General features: G+C 43.2%; 1 protein-coding gene across 8 annotated transcripts in view; it reads left to right on the plus strand.

The window, feature by feature from the left end:
* The window catches only part of tns1b (tensin 1b), a 208,828-nt gene that overhangs the window by 17,169 nt on the left and 173,157 nt on the right, over positions 1 to 18,502 (plus strand). For 7 of the 8 annotated variants that reach the window (XM_056289488.1, XM_056289496.1, XM_056289487.1 and 4 more), the window contains exon 1: positions 1,241 to 1,671. The exons of the other annotated variant lie outside the window; for it this stretch is intronic. In XM_056289488.1, the coding sequence (XP_056145463.1) occupies positions 1,591 to 1,671 (81 nt within the window). In that variant the 5' untranslated portion in view covers positions 1,241 to 1,590. Of the gene's footprint in view, positions 1 to 1,240; positions 1,672 to 18,502 lie in introns of those variants that run through there. 8 annotated transcript variants of the gene reach the window in all.

Genomic DNA, 18,502 nt, shown 5'->3' on the forward strand with positions numbered 1-18,502 from the left:
TGCATGTGTGTGATGGTACGCATTGTATCTATATGTGTGCATGCACTTGTGACTTGTGTCCGCATTAAACACGCACAAAAGATGGAGTCAAGCTGGAGGCTAACGTGGTCTTTGATGAGTGGTGAGAACTTAATGAAGAGGAATTTGCTTTGCAGCCCCACTGCTCTCTGTCATTATGGTGAGGTGTTTGGGGGGAGGGGGTTCCTCTGCTGCCACCACTACTTCTGCCCCAAAAGAGATAGATAGCATCTCAGATCTGGGACGTTTTTATTCTCTCCATGGCACTGTAACTATATCACTGTGGCTATCAAGAAGAGATCAGCCAGTTAGGACACTTCACTCATCTGTAATTGAGTGCAGGCAAACTTGGCCACCACTAAAAGCACTCAGATTCTGCTTTTTTATTGATTGGTGTCTCAGTGAAAATAAATGAAAGTGGTGTGATTGTGAAAAGTTAACTAGCGAATTTTCACCGAACTCCCACAAGTCCTGCCACCTCATTCAGCAAAAGCCATACGTCAACTCGACAAATGTGCCATGAGACAGAATCTATTCTTTTTGAAGAGAGAGAGAGAAATGCGTGTGTGTATTTCTGAGAGAGAGCAAAGCCGAGAGGGAGACGGGGAGGAGAAGTCGGAGTGGCAAAAGAGATTCCCAGATGGTTGTGATGGGAGTGAGAAGTGTGAGGAAGAGAGGGGGAAGAGAGAGGAAATGGAATGAAGGAGTAAAGGTGGAAGGGAGTGAGGATGGCAACTCTGGTTGAGAGGGAGTGGGTCTTAAGAAAGAGAGAGAGGGGGAGAGAGAGACAGAGAGAGGGAAAGAAAATAAAATATTGAAATAATATTTGCACAGAAAGGAGAAGAGGGACTGGGTGAGAGAGGAAGAGAGGGAGAGAGATGGATGGATGGGGGAAGTGAGAGAGAGGGAGGGGAGGGGATGTTGGATTGGATGCTGAGGGGAGCAAAAGCAGAAGGGGCGGGATTAAGGAATGAATGAAATTACGAATGGGGAGAATTAGAGAGGGGAGTGCGGGGGGTGGGAAAGGGAGGGGACGAGAGACAGAAGAGAGGAGGGGCAGCAGAGATGGATAATAAGTATAGTACCCCCTTTAAAAAAAAACCTCCCCCTCTGCTCCCGTAGAGAGGGGCTGCCTGACCCCCCCCCCCAAAAAAAAAGCTTTGTGAAACATCCCCCTGGCAGAGGGAAAGACAGACAGAGTGGAGAGAGAGAGAGAGGGAGGAGAGGCAGTCAGGATCCAAATTGAGACAGAGTTGGAGAAAGCAAGTCAGTGAGAGGAGAGGGAATGAGAAAGCCAGCAAAAGAGAGTCAGAGAGAGAGAGAAAGCCAGCAAAAGAGAGACAGATAGACAGAGATAGAGAGCTGCACAGAGAGACAGGGATAGCAGGAACCCCAAGGTGGAAGGGAGAGAGAGAGAGAGAGAGCTGCATCAGTCCCTGCAGCGGCAGCAGTGTGTCTCCTGTGGTGATGGCTTTGATGTGTTGGACACGTCTTTCCCTGTGTGGACTAGTCTTCAGGAGCCCTGTAGCTGCTGGGCTTTAGGAGCACCGGCATCAGTTCTTCAAGCCCACCATGCCGTCTGTGTCTCTCAGCCTGCCAGCAGCCCTGGCTGGGCCTGCCCGCACTTGGGTCTGCCTTTCCTGCATGTTCTGGGTGAGACAGTCTTCCCGTTTGACTCTATCTATCTATCTATCTATCTATCTATCTATCTATCTATCTATCTATCTATCTATCTATCTATCTATCTATCTATCTATCTAAGACAAATGACAACTACATAGTGTGTGTGTGTGTGTGTGTGTGTGGGAAAACACTGTTTGAATGCAAGGCAAAAGTGTGTGTACATTCCTGACACATTGCCTTATAACCACAGTGATCTTTTTTTTTTTTTTTTGGTTATTGAGCACGATAAAGGAAAGAGGATTGGTTAAACAGTGGTGATGCCTTAGACTGATAGAATGGGGAAATCCTGGTCAGTTTGAGTTTGCTGGTCATTGGGTTTTTTTGGGTGGTCTTCTGGGGGGGATAGGGTGGTGTGAATTGGGCGGTAGGGGGCCTTGGCACAGTTTCACATCAGACTTGGGGAGGGGGGGTTATAACTGAGAAGAGTGAGTGACTGAAAGGATTGTGGACTATTTTCTTTATCCATGAACACATTTTCTCCATCACCTCCCATCCTCACACTAAAAGCTTGGCTTGTCTGTCTTAAGACTGCCTTGAAATAAATGGGTCTCTCTCTCTCTCTCTCTCTCTCTCTCTCTCTCTCTCTCTCTCTCTCTCTCACCTCTGCCCGTATCTTGCTCTCTCCATCTGTCTGCAGCTGGTTGGGACACATAGCTATTTTTGCTTTCTCCTGTATAATTTAATCTGCCGTGTGTTTCTGCTCACTGTGAGGGAGGTTGTTTGTGTACTTGCGTGCCCTCTGAGCTCTGTTGTGGTCAGTTAACATGTGCAGACACATGTTTGTGTCCACGCTGGAAGCAATGTGACCACAGAGTGGTGGTCATGGATGAATTTGACCATTTCTCTTAAAATAGTTTGTTATTTTGCATAGTTAAGATTTGTTTTTGGGGCATTTTTGCCTTTATTGACAGGACAGTATAGAAGCACAGGGAATGGGTGAAAAGAGAGTAGGGGATGACATGCATCAAAGGTCCCGAGCTGGACTCAAACCTGAGCTGTTATAATAAGGCCTGAGCCTATGCGGTACACACTCTACTAGCTGAGCCACTGGGGCAACCTCTTGCATAATTAGGGTTGATATGAAGTAACATTCTTGGCTTAGATGCACCCCTCTCATGCCTGGATGAAATACACATCTCCCCCCTTTTTTGGATAGAAGAATGCAAAAAGAGGATTAAAAAAAGAGTAGAAGATGAAAGAAAAGAGAAGTTGAATAGACTATTGAGATTCATCCTTCCCCAAGTCTGTCTGATGGTCCCTTGGGACATGACCGCACACCATTGGCCAAGCTGGAGCTCTTGGCGGGTAAACCGGATAATCTTACCGAGCTCTTCATCAGTTAATTACCATTCTTTCTCTTTCAGTAGTGGGAGGTGAGGTGGAAGGGGGGGTTGTAAAAGAATCTCAAAGCCCCCCAGCTAAGCTCTGGGTCACTGATTGACTGCATCAGAGCACTGTATTACAATGCCACCTCAGTTAAGGGGGCGGGGTTCAATCTGAACTCCGTAGTTAATGGCAAATCTTTTCTCAGTGCAAATTCTGCCTGCAAGCAAATGCAGCTTATTCTGCAAACCTGAAATGCTTCTGGAAGAGAAGTACTGCCTGTCAGTGCATGTGCTGTGAATACTAGAGAGCCAAAGTGCTGCATTTCATTTGAACAATGCCAAACGCCAAGAGTTTACCGGGACTTCGGCAGAGAGTTCATCATGATGTCATCCATCTCGGCATCCATCCCTTACACTAGGCTTCGGACTGGTACCAGCTGGACTGAACAGTTTGGAAGTATGGAACTGTTCAGGCAGCTTGAAAAGCACATCCAGCTGCAGACACTGTTATGGATTGAAAGAGAGAGAGAGAGAGAGAGAGAGAGAGAGAGAGAGAGAGAGAGAGAGAGAGAGAGAGAGAGAGAGAGAGAGAGAGAGAGAGAGAGAGAGAGAGAGAGAGAGAGAGAGAGAGAGAGAGAGAGAGAGAGAGAGAGAGAGAGAGAGAGAGAGAGAGAGAGAGAGAGAGGAGAAAAAGAGAGAGCGTGTAGATGCAGGAAACGGACCATCTGCATGAACCAGAGAAAGATCTTTGTCTTTGCCAAGCTTTCAAATAGGGGAGGTTGGTCTCCTGTCAGAGAAGGAAGGTCTTAGATGCATTGAGATTTTCCAGTATGCAAACAGAAAAAAAAATTGCCGAAGGAAATAAAGGAAATGACAGTCAGATCTTGAAGGACAAAGGAAATGAACAGACGTTGCTCTGGGGGAAAGTGGAAGGCAAAGTCAGCGGGGACTGACACAAGGCACTATGAAAGAGGACCTTCGGAAGAGCGCCCATCTTCCTCCAAACAATCTGAATAATTAATGAAAGCCAAAAAGGGTTTTAGGGACAGTTTCATCAGGTTTCGTATAAAAGGCTGGTAAACTAATCAAACATCCTCTAAAAGCCAAAAACTGAAATAAAGAACCTTTTCAATCCACGGAAAATCCACTCCAGTCAAGAACAAACTGTCAACTATGTATTGCAAATACTGTGGCTGTTGCACCAAACAAGGGTAATTAGTAGGATTTGTCCAGCTTCTCGAATGCCGCTGTGTCCACTTTTTTTGAAAGGTATTGGTAATGGTGGATGAGAGCCTCTGATCCTACAAGGTGCTGGTGTTGTTGCAGAGAACACTTCAGGAACTGTCCCTCAGCTCCGAGACAATGCAAATATTGACCCTTGGCTAAACCTTCAGAGCTGTCAAAGCTTCAAAGAGCTTAATGGGGTGATCAATAGCCATTAACGTAGACTTAATCAATCTAGGTTTGTCATTGGGCTTTAACGACTTCTCCAGTTATGGTGTTTCTTACTGTTCCTCTTCAGGAGGGATAGGCCATTGGTCTGTCGTTGTCTTAACTTGGAATTTGAACATATAAACCAAAACACTAACATCTGGCAATCTAGTAGTGCATTAATATTAAACTTGTCATATTCTTTTTATAGAGGCACATATTCTTATTCTGAAGCAGATTTTAATCAAATTCTCATCAGGTTTGAAAATCCGTTCCAAACTCTCTCAAACTGAACCTTTCGCTCAAGCTTTTCTTTCTATTAGCGATGGAGCAATGGAGGATTGAGCAGCACGAACCACAGTGTATTCCTCAGCTAAGACAGCTTCCTTATTTCTTTTATTCCTGCCAATCAACTGATTTCTCGTCTGTTTTTGTCTCATTCCCCTATTCCCTTTCTCATTTACATTCACATCTCTATCCTAACAGAAGACCTGATCTGTCCTTTAGTCTGCTGCTAGTTTGCCCCCCACCTCCCAACTGCAATCCCTCCCAGCCTAGTTCCTGAGATTATCCCCGATTCAAGTTGAAAAACGTTCCACATGTGGGACCCCTTTGAAACACAGCAACATTTCTGTAATTGTAACATCTGGGTTTATGTTGCCCCAATGTTTTGGACCTATAATGGATTTGCCATGCAATAGCTCTCCAGCATAACTCCCGCTCCATCCTGTCCCCATCCCAGGGGTATGTGCAGTTGGACACATGCTACTTCATCTCGGAGTTGCACTTTACGTGTGTTTCCCTCTTGTCAGTGACGTTGTGAAAAATGTCTTACTGGTAGTTCTGAAAGGAACATACTTCTCCTACCCGCGCAACATGAAGGGAAGTTAACTCTTGCTCTATTGATTTATGGGAGGAGTGGAGCTTTGTGTTAGCCCCCCAAACACACACACACACACACACACACACACACACACACACACACGTACACACACACAAAGTTCCTAAATAGACCCTGGCTTTCTGCACGCTTGGCTGGGCACATTGGCCTTAAACCTCCCGTGGCCTTCCTTTTCTGTCTTGAGGGAGTTTCAGAGCTCAGAAATTTGACTGGGTTTTAATCTTACCACTCTTTTCTCCTTTATCCTGGGATATAGTGGATGGTAAACCCAACTAAAATCCAACTGAGCTTGTTTGATCCACCTTCTTCTGCTAATACGGAACTTCTTCAGATGAAATTAATTTGAACAATATACGATGTTATGACATTTAGCGTCAAACATAAGTTATAGATTAGTTTCCTGTGCACAAGTTCATTCTTCAAGAAAAGTAGAGAAATTAGTGTTTTCTTTTACAATGGCAGTGACAGTTTATGGCAAAACAAACTTTTGTCAGTTTAATTAAGTTCATGGGTAACCCCATTATTTATTTATTTTTTACAACTTTGGTCCAGATACCATTTTGTCATAGTTGAAGTCAAGGTGCAGAGCAGCAAGTAGTTTTTAATCTTTCTAAATATACTACCCAAACTGAGTAAATGTGGTGAGCCATTCTGAGATCCTGGCTCAAGTTAGTTCCTGAGATCCCTGGCTCAAGTTAGTTCTCCTGTCTCATAAAGACTCATCAGAAAGAAGGTCAGTGACTTATTTTTGGGCCATGAGCTGTCACAGAAAGAGACAAACTCAGAGTAAGACATGGAGCAGAGGACCCGACTAAGATAAAAAGCACATTTATGCTGCAGTGATATACAGATGATCCCAGCAGAATCATCGTGCTGCCTACTGTTGTTTTTTTTTGCGTCTTTTTTCACTTCTCTCGTTTCCATTTTTGTATTTACCATGGTTCTCTTCATCTTCCATTGTGCAACAAGCACGGAACCATCCAGACCCATGGCACACCTGTTCATAGCAAGGATTTCACCATCACTTTCCTGCTCCTCCTCTGGGTCAACCTCAACTGATCTTTGCATTTGTGTCACACACTCAAAACTTTCTACCATTTGACCACTCTCTTATACATCATAGAGATGAGGAAACAATTGCACCCTGACATTTGTTTGCAATTACGTTCCAGGGATTAGTCATATCCTAAGAGTGTCGAGTAAAAAGTAGGCTAACTATATAGCTAGCTAGCTATGGCATGTCCTCACCTCTGTAACATTATTTGTTGTACTCCGTGTATCCATACATCCTCTTAGGTCGTCTATGAGCAAGTGAGTGAGTGACAACAATTTGCGACGCATAGCCCATGGCGGCAGTTACGTGTGCACTGTGGGAAAAAGAAGCACCAGCTTTTTAAATCATTTATTTATTTTCTAAATTAATGACATTGGTCTCTCTGTATATCAGTGCTTTAATATCTGGAAAAACAGTGATCTCCAGAAGCACTGCTGGGAATTCACCACTAAGCTATGTATTGCTATGAGTCCATTACTTACAGCTGATTGATAAAGGGAAAATGACTACCACAGCACTTTTTAAATACATTCAGATTAGTTTTGACCAGTCTTTATTTTACATTTCACATGGTTTGGAATTTATTTATTGATAAGCTCTGTCATTTGACATTGTTGACCAGCTTTGTATTCTGATTTTTACTTCTCATACCAAAGGATTTTGTCCATTGTTTTCATTTTGTATATATGCAATTTCATCCATGTTTTTGTTGAGTGAGAAGGTATCAATTTTTTTCCATATATACGTAACAATGCATATTCATGTACATCAATACCTGTTACATTATAAACCTATGGAGTCTGTCTGTCTGTCTGTCTATGATTTTATCCTGAGTAACACTATGTAGGGATGGGGAAGGGGGGAGTTTGGTTTTTGTTTGTTTGAATTTGGTTTTTGTTTTTATTTTATTTTATTTTATTTTTTTTAATATACACTTTGTCTTTGATTTGGAGTAGTGACACCTTGTCTGGAAATGCAAAATTTGAATAAAAAAAAGAGAGAAGGTATCTACTAGCCTGAATAATATATGGGGCATCCACGCAGGAGCTGGGCTACCGCATTAAGCAAACCAGATGTGCTGTAATGTGGACATGAAGTGTTCTGCCAGGCCAAGAGGTAGAGATGGAGCGTGCCATATATTCCACTTTAAACAGCAGGTGGTTCAAGTCACTCGAGACTTGATTTGAACCTTGGCCATGTTTACCAAACCCTAGGTGCTCTTAATATTCATTTTATAGCTTTTTGCCCTCCTTTTTTTATATTGTATGTTTGTGTCTTTGTTGTTTCATCTAGCGGGCAGAAGGGTGGTATTAAGAAAATTGGCATTGGTCATCAAAGAAGGCTCGGACACCTGCATCAATCATTCCCTTGCAGGTCTGACTAAAGCCTAGCGTCACTATCATGTGGCTGACGCTAAGAGGCCCAAAATAAGTCAGGCGAACCTTTAACAAAATTTGTCCAGATGGCTGTGCTGTTTAAATGTGTCGAGCTTTTGTAACTGAACTGTAAATTAATGTATGTACACTATATTGCATGGAGCTCAGCCTTGATAGTTGCTTGACAATGGCACAAATTGATTTTGCTTTAGGTAAAAGTGAGGGTAAACCTTACCAGTAATGACACCATTTACAAAAAAAGAAAAGAGTGAATGGAATAATGATACAAAACATAGTTTTTACTTGTATGTTACCCTGATGTATGCTTTTAGACTACGTCCCATTGCAAGCAATTGTGTTTTTACTCAGCAGACAGAGTGAACAGAGAGCGGGCAGTAAACTGACACAGGTGACATTACTCATAAGGACGGCGGCACTGAGCACAAGGAAAGCCAAAGGTCAGCACACAGGAAGTGAAACAAAGGTGGGGATTGGCCACAGATTCGTCTCCAGACTAGGGGGGGGTGTGGGGACCTGTTAGTAATTATGATTCTAAAGCTAACAGGAAGTTAATTTGGGGGGCCCCATGCAGAACTTGGGCCATGAAAAACAGACCCCCCCCCTCCCATCTTTAATCTCTTAATGCCAATATTTAATACTAATAAACCTGCCATTTGAAATATACTAGCGTAGGCTTTGTTTAAGACTGCTTGACTGTAGGGAATGTTGTCACAGAATGGCGCTCCATCAAGTAGAGAACGATGCCATTATTATATTTATAAAATGTCAGCGTTCAAATTATTAATTTGTGGTAAAAATTTGTGCTGAGCATCGGCTCAAGACCTGGTACAGGATATGTAGTTTGTCTTTTTTGATGTTCTATCTCTCTTTGTTGTACCTCTTAAGGGTGACGTAAGGAATATTCTGGAACACAAAATCTTTGAGTATGAAAGGCAGCCTTCTCAGGTTTCATAGAAAAGGGCAGTTATCAGTTTGAAAGGGGATTTTTTTTCTCCCTTCAACATTTATGGCCACGTTTTATCAACCCCATTTTTGGTGCTCAGATCAGAACAAAAAGCCACCTTTTATGGCTGTGCCTCTTCTCTGCTCTGTGCAAAACTGTAAACATAATTAAGTTTTGCAGTCAGCCAAAACTTTCCTTATCGAAACACTCCTAACTACATGGTGGTCAATTCAAATGTATCTCTAAATCACTTTTAATTAATTAAAATGTGCTTTAGCAACACTTAAATACAACAGGAAAAACACATCTGTCAGTTTCAGGATGTATTGCCAGAGCACGAGTGTGTGTTTTTGTGGGCTCGTGCATGATGAGCGTTTTTGGAGCAAGACCAGGGCAGTTTGCATAGGAACAAAGAGAAGGTGAGTAAGAGTTTGGAGTGTTTCTCAAGCTCTCATTACCAAGCTAAACCCCTTCTGGTAATTACTCACTACTCCAAACTCGTGCTATTTAGTAATTTTTGCCATTTGAATGCTGTTGCGTTCTCTAGCTTTATGACCTTGTTTGGCACATTTCAGTCAAGTTGTCAGTCAAGGGGATGGTCCCCTTGTGTTGCTTTCCCCATTTTATGGGGTTCAAAGAGACCTTTTTATTCCTGTTGATTTATTTGTGAGGCAAAACAATGCCCATTGCAACTGGCATTGGCAGCATCCTGCTGGGTTGCCTGAAGGGTGGAGATGGAGATTTGCATTATGGGCTTTCAGTTTCAATGTGCTGTGATTCATACGCAAGATGATGCTGTTGGCTGAATTGTCTGTTTTTTTAGATTTCTGGAAAAGTGTTATCTTCTATATATGTATATAAATTAATGTGTGTTTTATTTATTTTGAGCAGACATCACCAAGCAATGTGCATTCTGGCTTAGGATACTGGCCCAACTTTTTCAAACGTATGACGCCGAGAACAATCTACAGTATAAGGGCACAGGCACAAAAGAAAATAGAAAATGATTAATGTTGCACAAGCTTTTTGTCTTCAGCTAAACGCACATGTATAGTTTTAGCTTTGTAATGTCTCTTCAAATGACTTTCTTTAATGCCAACAGAGAGAAATGGGGAACATATGTATGATGTCATCTCTTGGCAGGTTATTCTTATGATGAACTTTGGCTGTCTTTAACTAACCCTACTTTATCCCTTTAAAATGAAGCCATTGGCAAGAATCACCACCCTGGCTATAATTTGAGGATTGCAGCCGCCATTTCTCACCGTGATTTATTTCGGTAGGCTGCAGTGTCACAGTGCCCTGAGACGGAGCTCAGCGTTTCATACATTTAAAACGGAAAACCAACAGGTTTTCAATAGATCGAGGACATGTGGGAAGACAAAACTTTAATGAGTTTCTTAATATGTACCTCTATGCATGCCAGCCAATGCTAATAGTGCAAGCATTTGAACAATGAATACTACATTTTGATGTTCTATCTTCGGCAACACATTTTGCGGTGGTTTTACTCGCAAGGGCGAGGCTTTGTGAGTAAAACTAAACATGTGGAGCAAAGATATTAACATTTTGACAACAAAAGGCGGATTATAAACAGTTCAAAGCTTGCTAGGGCAGTTTTCTGTCTTGTTCATGACATCAGCAGGCAACGTCTTTGCACCCTGACTTTCCCTCTGGTACAAATTCAGTAGGTTCCTTTTATCCTAAGGGACTGAAGCTTGTTGAGACTCAATTGCGGCATGCCTCTCTGGGGGCGATCAGTTGGCTCAACCTGCTCTCCCTGGACACGTCCATCTGACAAAGTTAATCACAAGAATTGCCATGGCATATTTATGAGTGCAACATAAAGGGAATTGCACTATTGCATAGATTTTGCTGTCCAAACTCTTGGGCTTGGAAATGCCTGTGCCTTCGGGGTTTAGGGTGATAAAATCTGGGCCATCTCTTTTATTACATTTTTAAAAACACATTTTTCATAAGCAGGCTTTAAGGGAATTTATTTTTGTTACTCACTTTGGCTTCATTGCCCATTTTATATGTTCATGACCCTGTTTTTTTGTTTGTTTGTTTGTTTGTTTGTTTTTTTATTCATATGCTTCCTTTTTATTGGAGCCATTATGAACTTAAATGGGATATGCCTCTGGTTTTGAACAGAGAAAAAGAAAGAGAAATAAAGATAGTTCTTCTTAAATAACCTTCTCATCCCCTTAGATGATGAATTTCAGGACAGTCTAATCAATTAATTAATAAAATAATTAAAAAGGCATTTGCTTGTCATAGCACCTCTTCTTTGGGCATTTACTTCAATTTAACAAATATTTTAGCTCTTAGTTGCCAGAATTTAAATTAATTGGTGAAAAACATTGAAACATATTAGTTGGCGGGGGGGGGTATGAGACACATGATTTTTTTCAATGTTGCTAAACACTACAGCATTGTCATTAAACAATAGACATTTAGGTCAGTGAAGCTTTACCCTAGCTATATTGTCCCCATGAATGAAAAAGCACAATGTATGTCAATGTGGCAAGCAAGCTATCTCAGTCAAAAGGCAGTGATACAGAGGGCATTGTCTTTGGGAGACTTCGGCAGGCAACAGTATAAAGATTTGGACATGCATTATTGCTGAAATTGCTTTGCAACCTCTTGCCACCAACTGTCATCGAACAGCTTTTAAATGTTTTTTTTTTCTTGTCATTGTTGCCACCTGTTGCTGCAAAGGTTCTGCATCTCCCCATATGTTTTCCTGATGCATTGCCCCATACATCACCACTGTAGCCGTCTAGAAAGTGCATGCGGAGAACCAAGGCATGACACCTACAGCAAGCTGACAGCTCACAGATCAGCTCTCAGTAAAAGTGATGGTCTATGGAGAGGAAAAAAACAAAAAACAATCGAGCGGGGATTTTCTCCCCTGACTTCTGGATGATTGAGTAATTTCCTCCCTGGGATCCACCTCACTGAGATGAAATGTGTGTAGAGCGGTAAGGGAGGGCAGGGGAGGGGAGGAGAGATTGGAATGCCTGGGGTGCATTTCTTCCCCAAATGAAAAGCAGGTGACCATTCATAGTAAGGCCGCTTGGTAAGAGGGGACCGTAGAGTGGAATAAAGGAGAGGAAGCAGAAGCTGACCAGAAAACCTTCTCTTCTTCCTAGCCTGTAGTAGTTCATTGTTGCCTACCACATTTTGCTCTTTAGTATCAAGTAATGTAATTCCCGCACACACCCTGTTTCTACTTTTGTGCTTGATTGTAAAAAGTTTTGGATAAATGTCAACTTGCTGTCACAAGTGTAATTCCATTTGCTATGGTATGATGAATTTGTCTCTTTCTGTGAGTCCTGCTTGCCACCCAAATTTGTAGTTTGGGTGGCAAGTTACGGTACACTTCCAAGTAGAGGTGTTTGCTTCAAAACTGTCCCTTGATTAACATTACCTGAGACCTTGTATTTCTCATTATTTCTGTTTTCATCTCTGCCAGGTGGTAGGCCGGAGGGGATTATACATTTGGGTGTGTGTGTGTGTGTGTTAGGGTTGGGCAATATGTCAACATTTTCCTACCCGGCACTGTCAGCCAAACATCGGCAATTGCATCGGCCATTGTTAGCTAATGCAATCATGGAAGAGCTTGTTGCTGAAAGGAATGCAAAATCCCCTATTTGGGATTATTTTGATTTTAAACCAGATGCAATTGGCAAACCAAAGGACCTAAATGAAGTAATTTGCTGTCTTTGCAAATAAGTAGTGCCAGCAAAAGATTCTAACACTACATTACAACTTAGAGGCTACTCTTCTTCAGTTAAACAAAATAAATCACCTTGAGATCTTTGCTAAGCAATAAGCAACCTTTGTTTGAAGCTCACTAAATCCATTCTGTGTGCAAACTTACTGGGATAATAAAACAGACTCTGATTCAGCGTAATGGCCTGCACCAGTGGGACTCTATTTGGTATCTACTTTGGCAAGAAATCCAATCCCAGATAGACCTTCTTCAAGTAGCAGATAAAATATAAGTAGGAAACTTGATGCATTCAAGCACAGAACAGAAACTGCCAGATGAACTTTTACACTTTACTGTCAAGAGAATTCATTTTGTTTTCCCTATATCAAGCATACAGCGAGGGATTTAACACCACTCCAAACTGCTTCTTCTTTTTTTTTTTCCATTGCCATTTGGTATTGTTAAGTGTGTGTACTTGAAACCACTTTATTTTCCAGCAACATTGGGTTAGTTATTTCAAAAAGTGAACACAAGATGATGTGCTGAATTTGATAATCTGAGGATCATCCTTACTTGTTTCTGAAGCCAAGAACTAAAAAGTCAAAACCTATTCAAAGAGAAATGTGCTGCTGAAACGTTTCTGCCTGCGTTGATGTTCAGCAACGTTACTTTACATTTTTGCCATTCAGGCACATTTAGAGTGACTTAAACTGAGACAGCAGGGAGGCGTTTGGTCTTTTTGCTCAAAGAATAAGTAGAAAGGGGGCGTCCGGGTAGCGTGGCGGTCTATTCCGTTGCCTGCCAACACGGGGATCACCGTTTCGAATCCCCATGTTACCTCCAGCTTGGTTGGGCGTCCCTACAGACACAATTGGCCGTGTCTGCGGGTGGGAAGCTGGATATGGGTATGTGTTCTGGTCACTGCACTAGCGCCTCCTCTGGTCGGTCGGGGCGCTTGTTCGGGGGGAGGGGGAACTGGGGGGAATACCATGATCCTCCCACGTGCTACGTCCCCCAGGTGAAACTCCTCACTGCCAGGTGAAAAGAAGCGGCTGGCGACTCCACATGTATCGGAGGAGGCATGTGGTAGTCTGAAGCCCTCCCCGGATCGGCAGAGGGGGTGGAGCAGCGACCGGGATGGCTCAGAAAATAGGGTAACTGGCCAAGTACAATTGGGGAGAAAAAGGGGAAGAAATAGAAAAATAAGTGGAAAGGACACAAAGCTGTTGATGTATGGTTGGAGATCAAAATCAGTGAACTTTCACTGGTTGGTCTCTAACCGCTCAGCCACCCAGCTGTTATTGTTGACTCTGCTGTGAGGATGTTGGAGCAACGACGATGTACTGGAGACGTTGCTTGGGTTATAGTGTAATTTAACATCTTTCAGGAAACGGACCTGCACATGCAGTCTTGGGTTGGGAGTCTTCCAGTATTCCTCTGTGACTCTCAACCTGGGTAAACATATTAGTCATAATAAATTTGGTTCCTTTGGGGTTATGATGAATGTAGGACGTATTGGCCACAGAATATCGTTGATCCTGATATTGTTTAGGCTTGTGCAGATAATGGCTAATTAGGATCAGATGTGAGTGAGTCAAAAGCAAAACACAGAGCGGGATCAACATTAACAACAGTGTGGGGTATTTGGTGTTTGTTAAGGGAAGAAGCCCGATCGTGAGCACAAATCTGTCTTGAATCGATTTATTTATTGCCAGAGCTTATGTTTTTCTCACAAGCTGAACTCTACCCAGCCACTGGCTGTTGTGAGTGGGATGAATAATTCTGTCTATCGTACAGCGAATGACTCATTTGGCATGGAAGTTATTTACTTCACATGCATTTCTCTCAGCCACAGTCAAGTGAAACACGGGTGTGTTTACACGTCTGCAGGCTATGACTTTGATTTGTTGTGTGTTGCCTGTGTACGTTGCTTTATTCATTAGTCACACTTGGGCTTTCTTCAGCAAAATGGATGAAAGGTGATGTAAATTATCAGCCTGATTAAGTGGAGTGTCAATCTGTCTTCTGTAAGAATCATTATGTGTTACTATGTGGTGTAAATGTTGTAAAATTCTGGGGGCGTGTGGGTAGAGTAGTGATCTATTCCGTTGCCTACCAACATGGGGATCGGTGGTTCAAATCCCCATGTTGCCTCTGGCTTGGTCGGATGTCGCTACAGACACTTGGCTGTGTCTGCGGTGGGAAGCTGGATGTGGGTATGTGTCCTGGTCGCTGTAATAGCGTCTCCTCTGGTTGGTCGGGGCGCCTGTTTGGGAGAGAGGGGGAACTGGGGGAATGGGGTGATCTTCCCACATGCTACATCCCTCTGGTGAAACTCCTCACTGTCAGGTGAAAAGAAGCGGCTGGCGACTTCACATGTATCGGAGGAGGCATGTGGTAGTCTGCAGCCCTCCCCGGATCAACAGAGGGGGTGGAGTAGTGACCGGGACGGCTCGGAGAGTGGGGTAATTGGCCAAGTGCAGTTGGGAAGAAAAAGGGGGGAAAATTGTTGTAAAATTCTTACTGACATTTTCAAGTAAAAAATCTTGAGGACCACTGTTATTCCTCTTAAGTTATACAGTAGGACATTTCTTTTTTATTTGATGTATGGAGGGGAATGATATGAGTACAGGGCAGCACAACATACTGGTGCCTCACTGTGTTGGGGTACATACATGCCATGTGCTTTCGACATCAGGTGCTTGAATCTGGTTTACAGTCCATGCTACATGTATTTTACAGTCCATGGTGGATGTATGTTGTTGCCCACCTATGGTCTATATTTCCTCGCCACATTGCACTGTGGACAATTCAATAAGGCATACTGTATATGATCGTTTTTAAAATGATCAGAATCATCATTTTCATCAGTTGAGATTGGGCCTCTATCTCCTAGGTAGCCTCTCTTTCTAGCCAGATCAGTGTGTGTTTGTGAGTGTGCATGTGTGTCAAAATAATGGCGGGAATGTGTCTCAGCAAAACCACTTATAGCTTTCCTATGTCCCTTCACATAAGATCCTGTGATTGTGGTATTATCCAAACAAATTTAATTGGCTTCCTTTCAGATCAATTAGGCAACCTTTCTGGCCAGTTCCCATGGACCTCTGTCATAAGACGGCAAAGAAACAGCCCGGGCTTTGTAGTTGCGTGGCACAGTGAAGAGGGGGAGTGTAGGAGAGAGGGAGAGAGTGAGAGACAGAGAGAGTGGGGAGAGAGAGGGTGGGGGACTGAGAATGAATGTGTTGGGAGAGCAAGGGGCCAAAGTTATGAAAAGGGGTAAAGGAAGATGAGTGGGGAGGAGAGGTGGAGAGGGGAAGGTATTGACTAGATGAGGGCTCTGTGCTTAGAGGGAAGGGGTCACACAGAGGGGAAGAGGAGAAGCAGAGCTGGGTCAAAGGTCAGATGGCCCTTGCCAGCTTTCGTTTTAGCTGAGCAAGATGAAGAATAGGTGCCTTGTGAATAGGGAACATGCCCAGTGGGAGGGTGGGGGTGGGCTGGGACCAAAACAAGAGAAAGGAGGGTGTGCTGTGAAGATTCAGAGGATTATATTGCAGAATGAGAGATGGGCAAAAGAAACGTGTGCTCCGCGCATGTTGTGCATCAACCTTTGCATACATTTTGCACAAATCCTGTCCTTTGCTTGCTCACACACTGTAGACTCTCTCTCTCTCTCTCTCTCTCTCTCTCTCTCTCTCTTACACACACACACACACACAGGCACAGATGGGGACGTGGTGGTGACCCCGGTGTGTTTTGTTAAAATGTCCAGCCGTGCACATGGTGTCCCATATGAGAGACGACGCTGTGCTAGCTTGCTGATTATCCCAGTTGACTGGAGAGGTCTCATTCAGTGATCTGGCTCCGCTAGGAGAACAATAGCCTCTGATTGGTGGGGTGACAATGTACTGAACCTTCCACTGTTTATTTAAGTGACTTTTATCCAGACGGTAGGAAATCGCAGGGACACTGAGGTAGAGGCCTGATTGGTGTGTGATGGTGGGGATTTAACACAGAGCCAAGGGGGGGGTACCCTCTGGCGAGTCTGCTGCCCACCCTATAGACATTGACAAAAACAATTAGGGAATTAAATAAGATTAACAATAGAAGAAGCAATAATACACAAGAAACAAAAGGTAAAAAAAGCAAGATTTTAAATACTATTCTGTGCATCCTCATAGCGGTTCCCAGTACTTTCTGATTGGTAACTTACCAGTTCATCATCTTTAAATGACGTTTCAAGGCAAATTAATCCAGTGAAAAGTCACTAACCGTTTTTTTAAGTTCACAATCTGTAATTTAGATAGCCCAACCATTGTTACCACTACAATCATTTTTAACCAGAATCTAACAATCTGATTTGTAAAGTCACCACTGAACCCATGACATCAAATGAAAAGGCCTTCCGAATGTTTCTGAGCAGCGTTGCAAAATAGCCGGCGGTTCACTTTGCTCACTTGCAGTTACTGATGTTTGGAGTTAAGGAAGGAAACATAAATACTGGTGGTGAAAGCATATCCGCCGGATCTAAATATTCATTCCCTCTGAACTTCTCACCACAAGTGAAAATGTGTCACTAAAGTGAAAAGTCCATTCAGGACATGACACCTCCCTCAGCAGCCATGGTGTCTTGTTGACGTGTTAACACTGAACGATGAAATGAATGGTGTTTGCTCAGTCAGAGGCCATAGCAGCGCAGCAGACAGCACCGCTTAACCAAATGGGATGGGATGGATGGGACTGCCTGTCTGGCTGTCTGCATGTCGCTCTGTTTTGGTGGACCAACTGTCTGCCTGTATATATCTCTACCTGTCTGTCTCTCTCAACCTGTCTACCTGTCTATCTCTCTACCTGTCTGTCTATCTCTCTACCTGTCTGCGTGTATGTCTCGCAACCCGTCTGCCTCTCTGCCTCTCTCTCTGCCTGTCTGTCTCTCTACTTGTCTGCCTGTCTGACTCTCCACCTGTCTGCCTGTCTGTCTCTCTACCTGTCTGCTTTTCTATCTCTCTACCTGTCTGTCTCTGCCTGTCTGTCTCCCTATCTGTCTGCCTGTCCATCCCTCTACCTGTCTGTCTGTCTGTCTGTCTGTCTGTCTGTCTGTCTGTCTGTCTATCTTACTACCTGTCTGCCTGTCTGTCTCTACCTATCTGCATGTCCAACTCTCTACCCGTCTGCCTGTCTATCTCTCTACCTGTCTGTCTATCTCTCTTTCTGTCTATCTTTCTACCTGTCTGTCTCTCTACCTGTCTGCCTGTCTATCTTTCTACCTGTCTGTCTCTCTACCTGTCTGTCTGTCTATCTCTCTGCCTGTCTATCCCTCTACCTGTCTGCTTGTCTGTCTCTCTACCTATCTGCTTGTCCAACTCTCTACCTGTCTGCCTGTCTGTCTCTACCTATCTGCTTGTCCAACTCTCTACCTGTCTGCCTGTCTATCTCGCTACCTGTCTGCCTGTCTGTTTCGCTACCTGTCTGTTTATCTCTCTCTACCTGCCCACCTGGTTTGTGTTATGCGTGTGTGACTGTCTCTCTCTGACATTTGTCTGCCTCTTTGAACATTGCTGCCAAAAGCAATTAGTGTCACTTACAGTGTGGGTCTGCACTGCCTAGTTAAACCGTATTTACTACACGGGGATTATACACTATGTGCACAGGGTATTATTTGTTTGTGTGTTGTTGGGCGTATGTGCACTGATGATATTTTAATTATAAGATGTTTCTATTTGTTATTGAGAGATAGAGCCCCAACGCGCTGTCAAAAAAAGAAAAAGAGAAAGAAAAAAGAATCTGTGCATGTGTGTTTGTGTGTCTGTGTCTCCATGAACAATTGAGGGGAAGAGCTTTTGGTTTTAATGTTAAGGAGGAAAACAGTCTCTTGGTTACCTTATCCATCTGGAATGTCTCTAGCAAGGCAGAGTCTGGAAGGACTTAGTCCATACCATAGCATTATCTAACTCATACTGAAATCATTGAATAAGGATTGCAATCCAAAGCGCTGGATTATGCACAAAGTAAAAATGATTGTTTTGAATTTGTCT

This window comes from Lampris incognitus, chromosome 11, assembly GCF_029633865.1.
Source record: "Lampris incognitus isolate fLamInc1 chromosome 11, fLamInc1.hap2, whole genome shotgun sequence".
Lineage (NCBI taxonomy): Eukaryota > Metazoa > Chordata > Actinopteri > Lampriformes > Lampridae > Lampris > Lampris incognitus.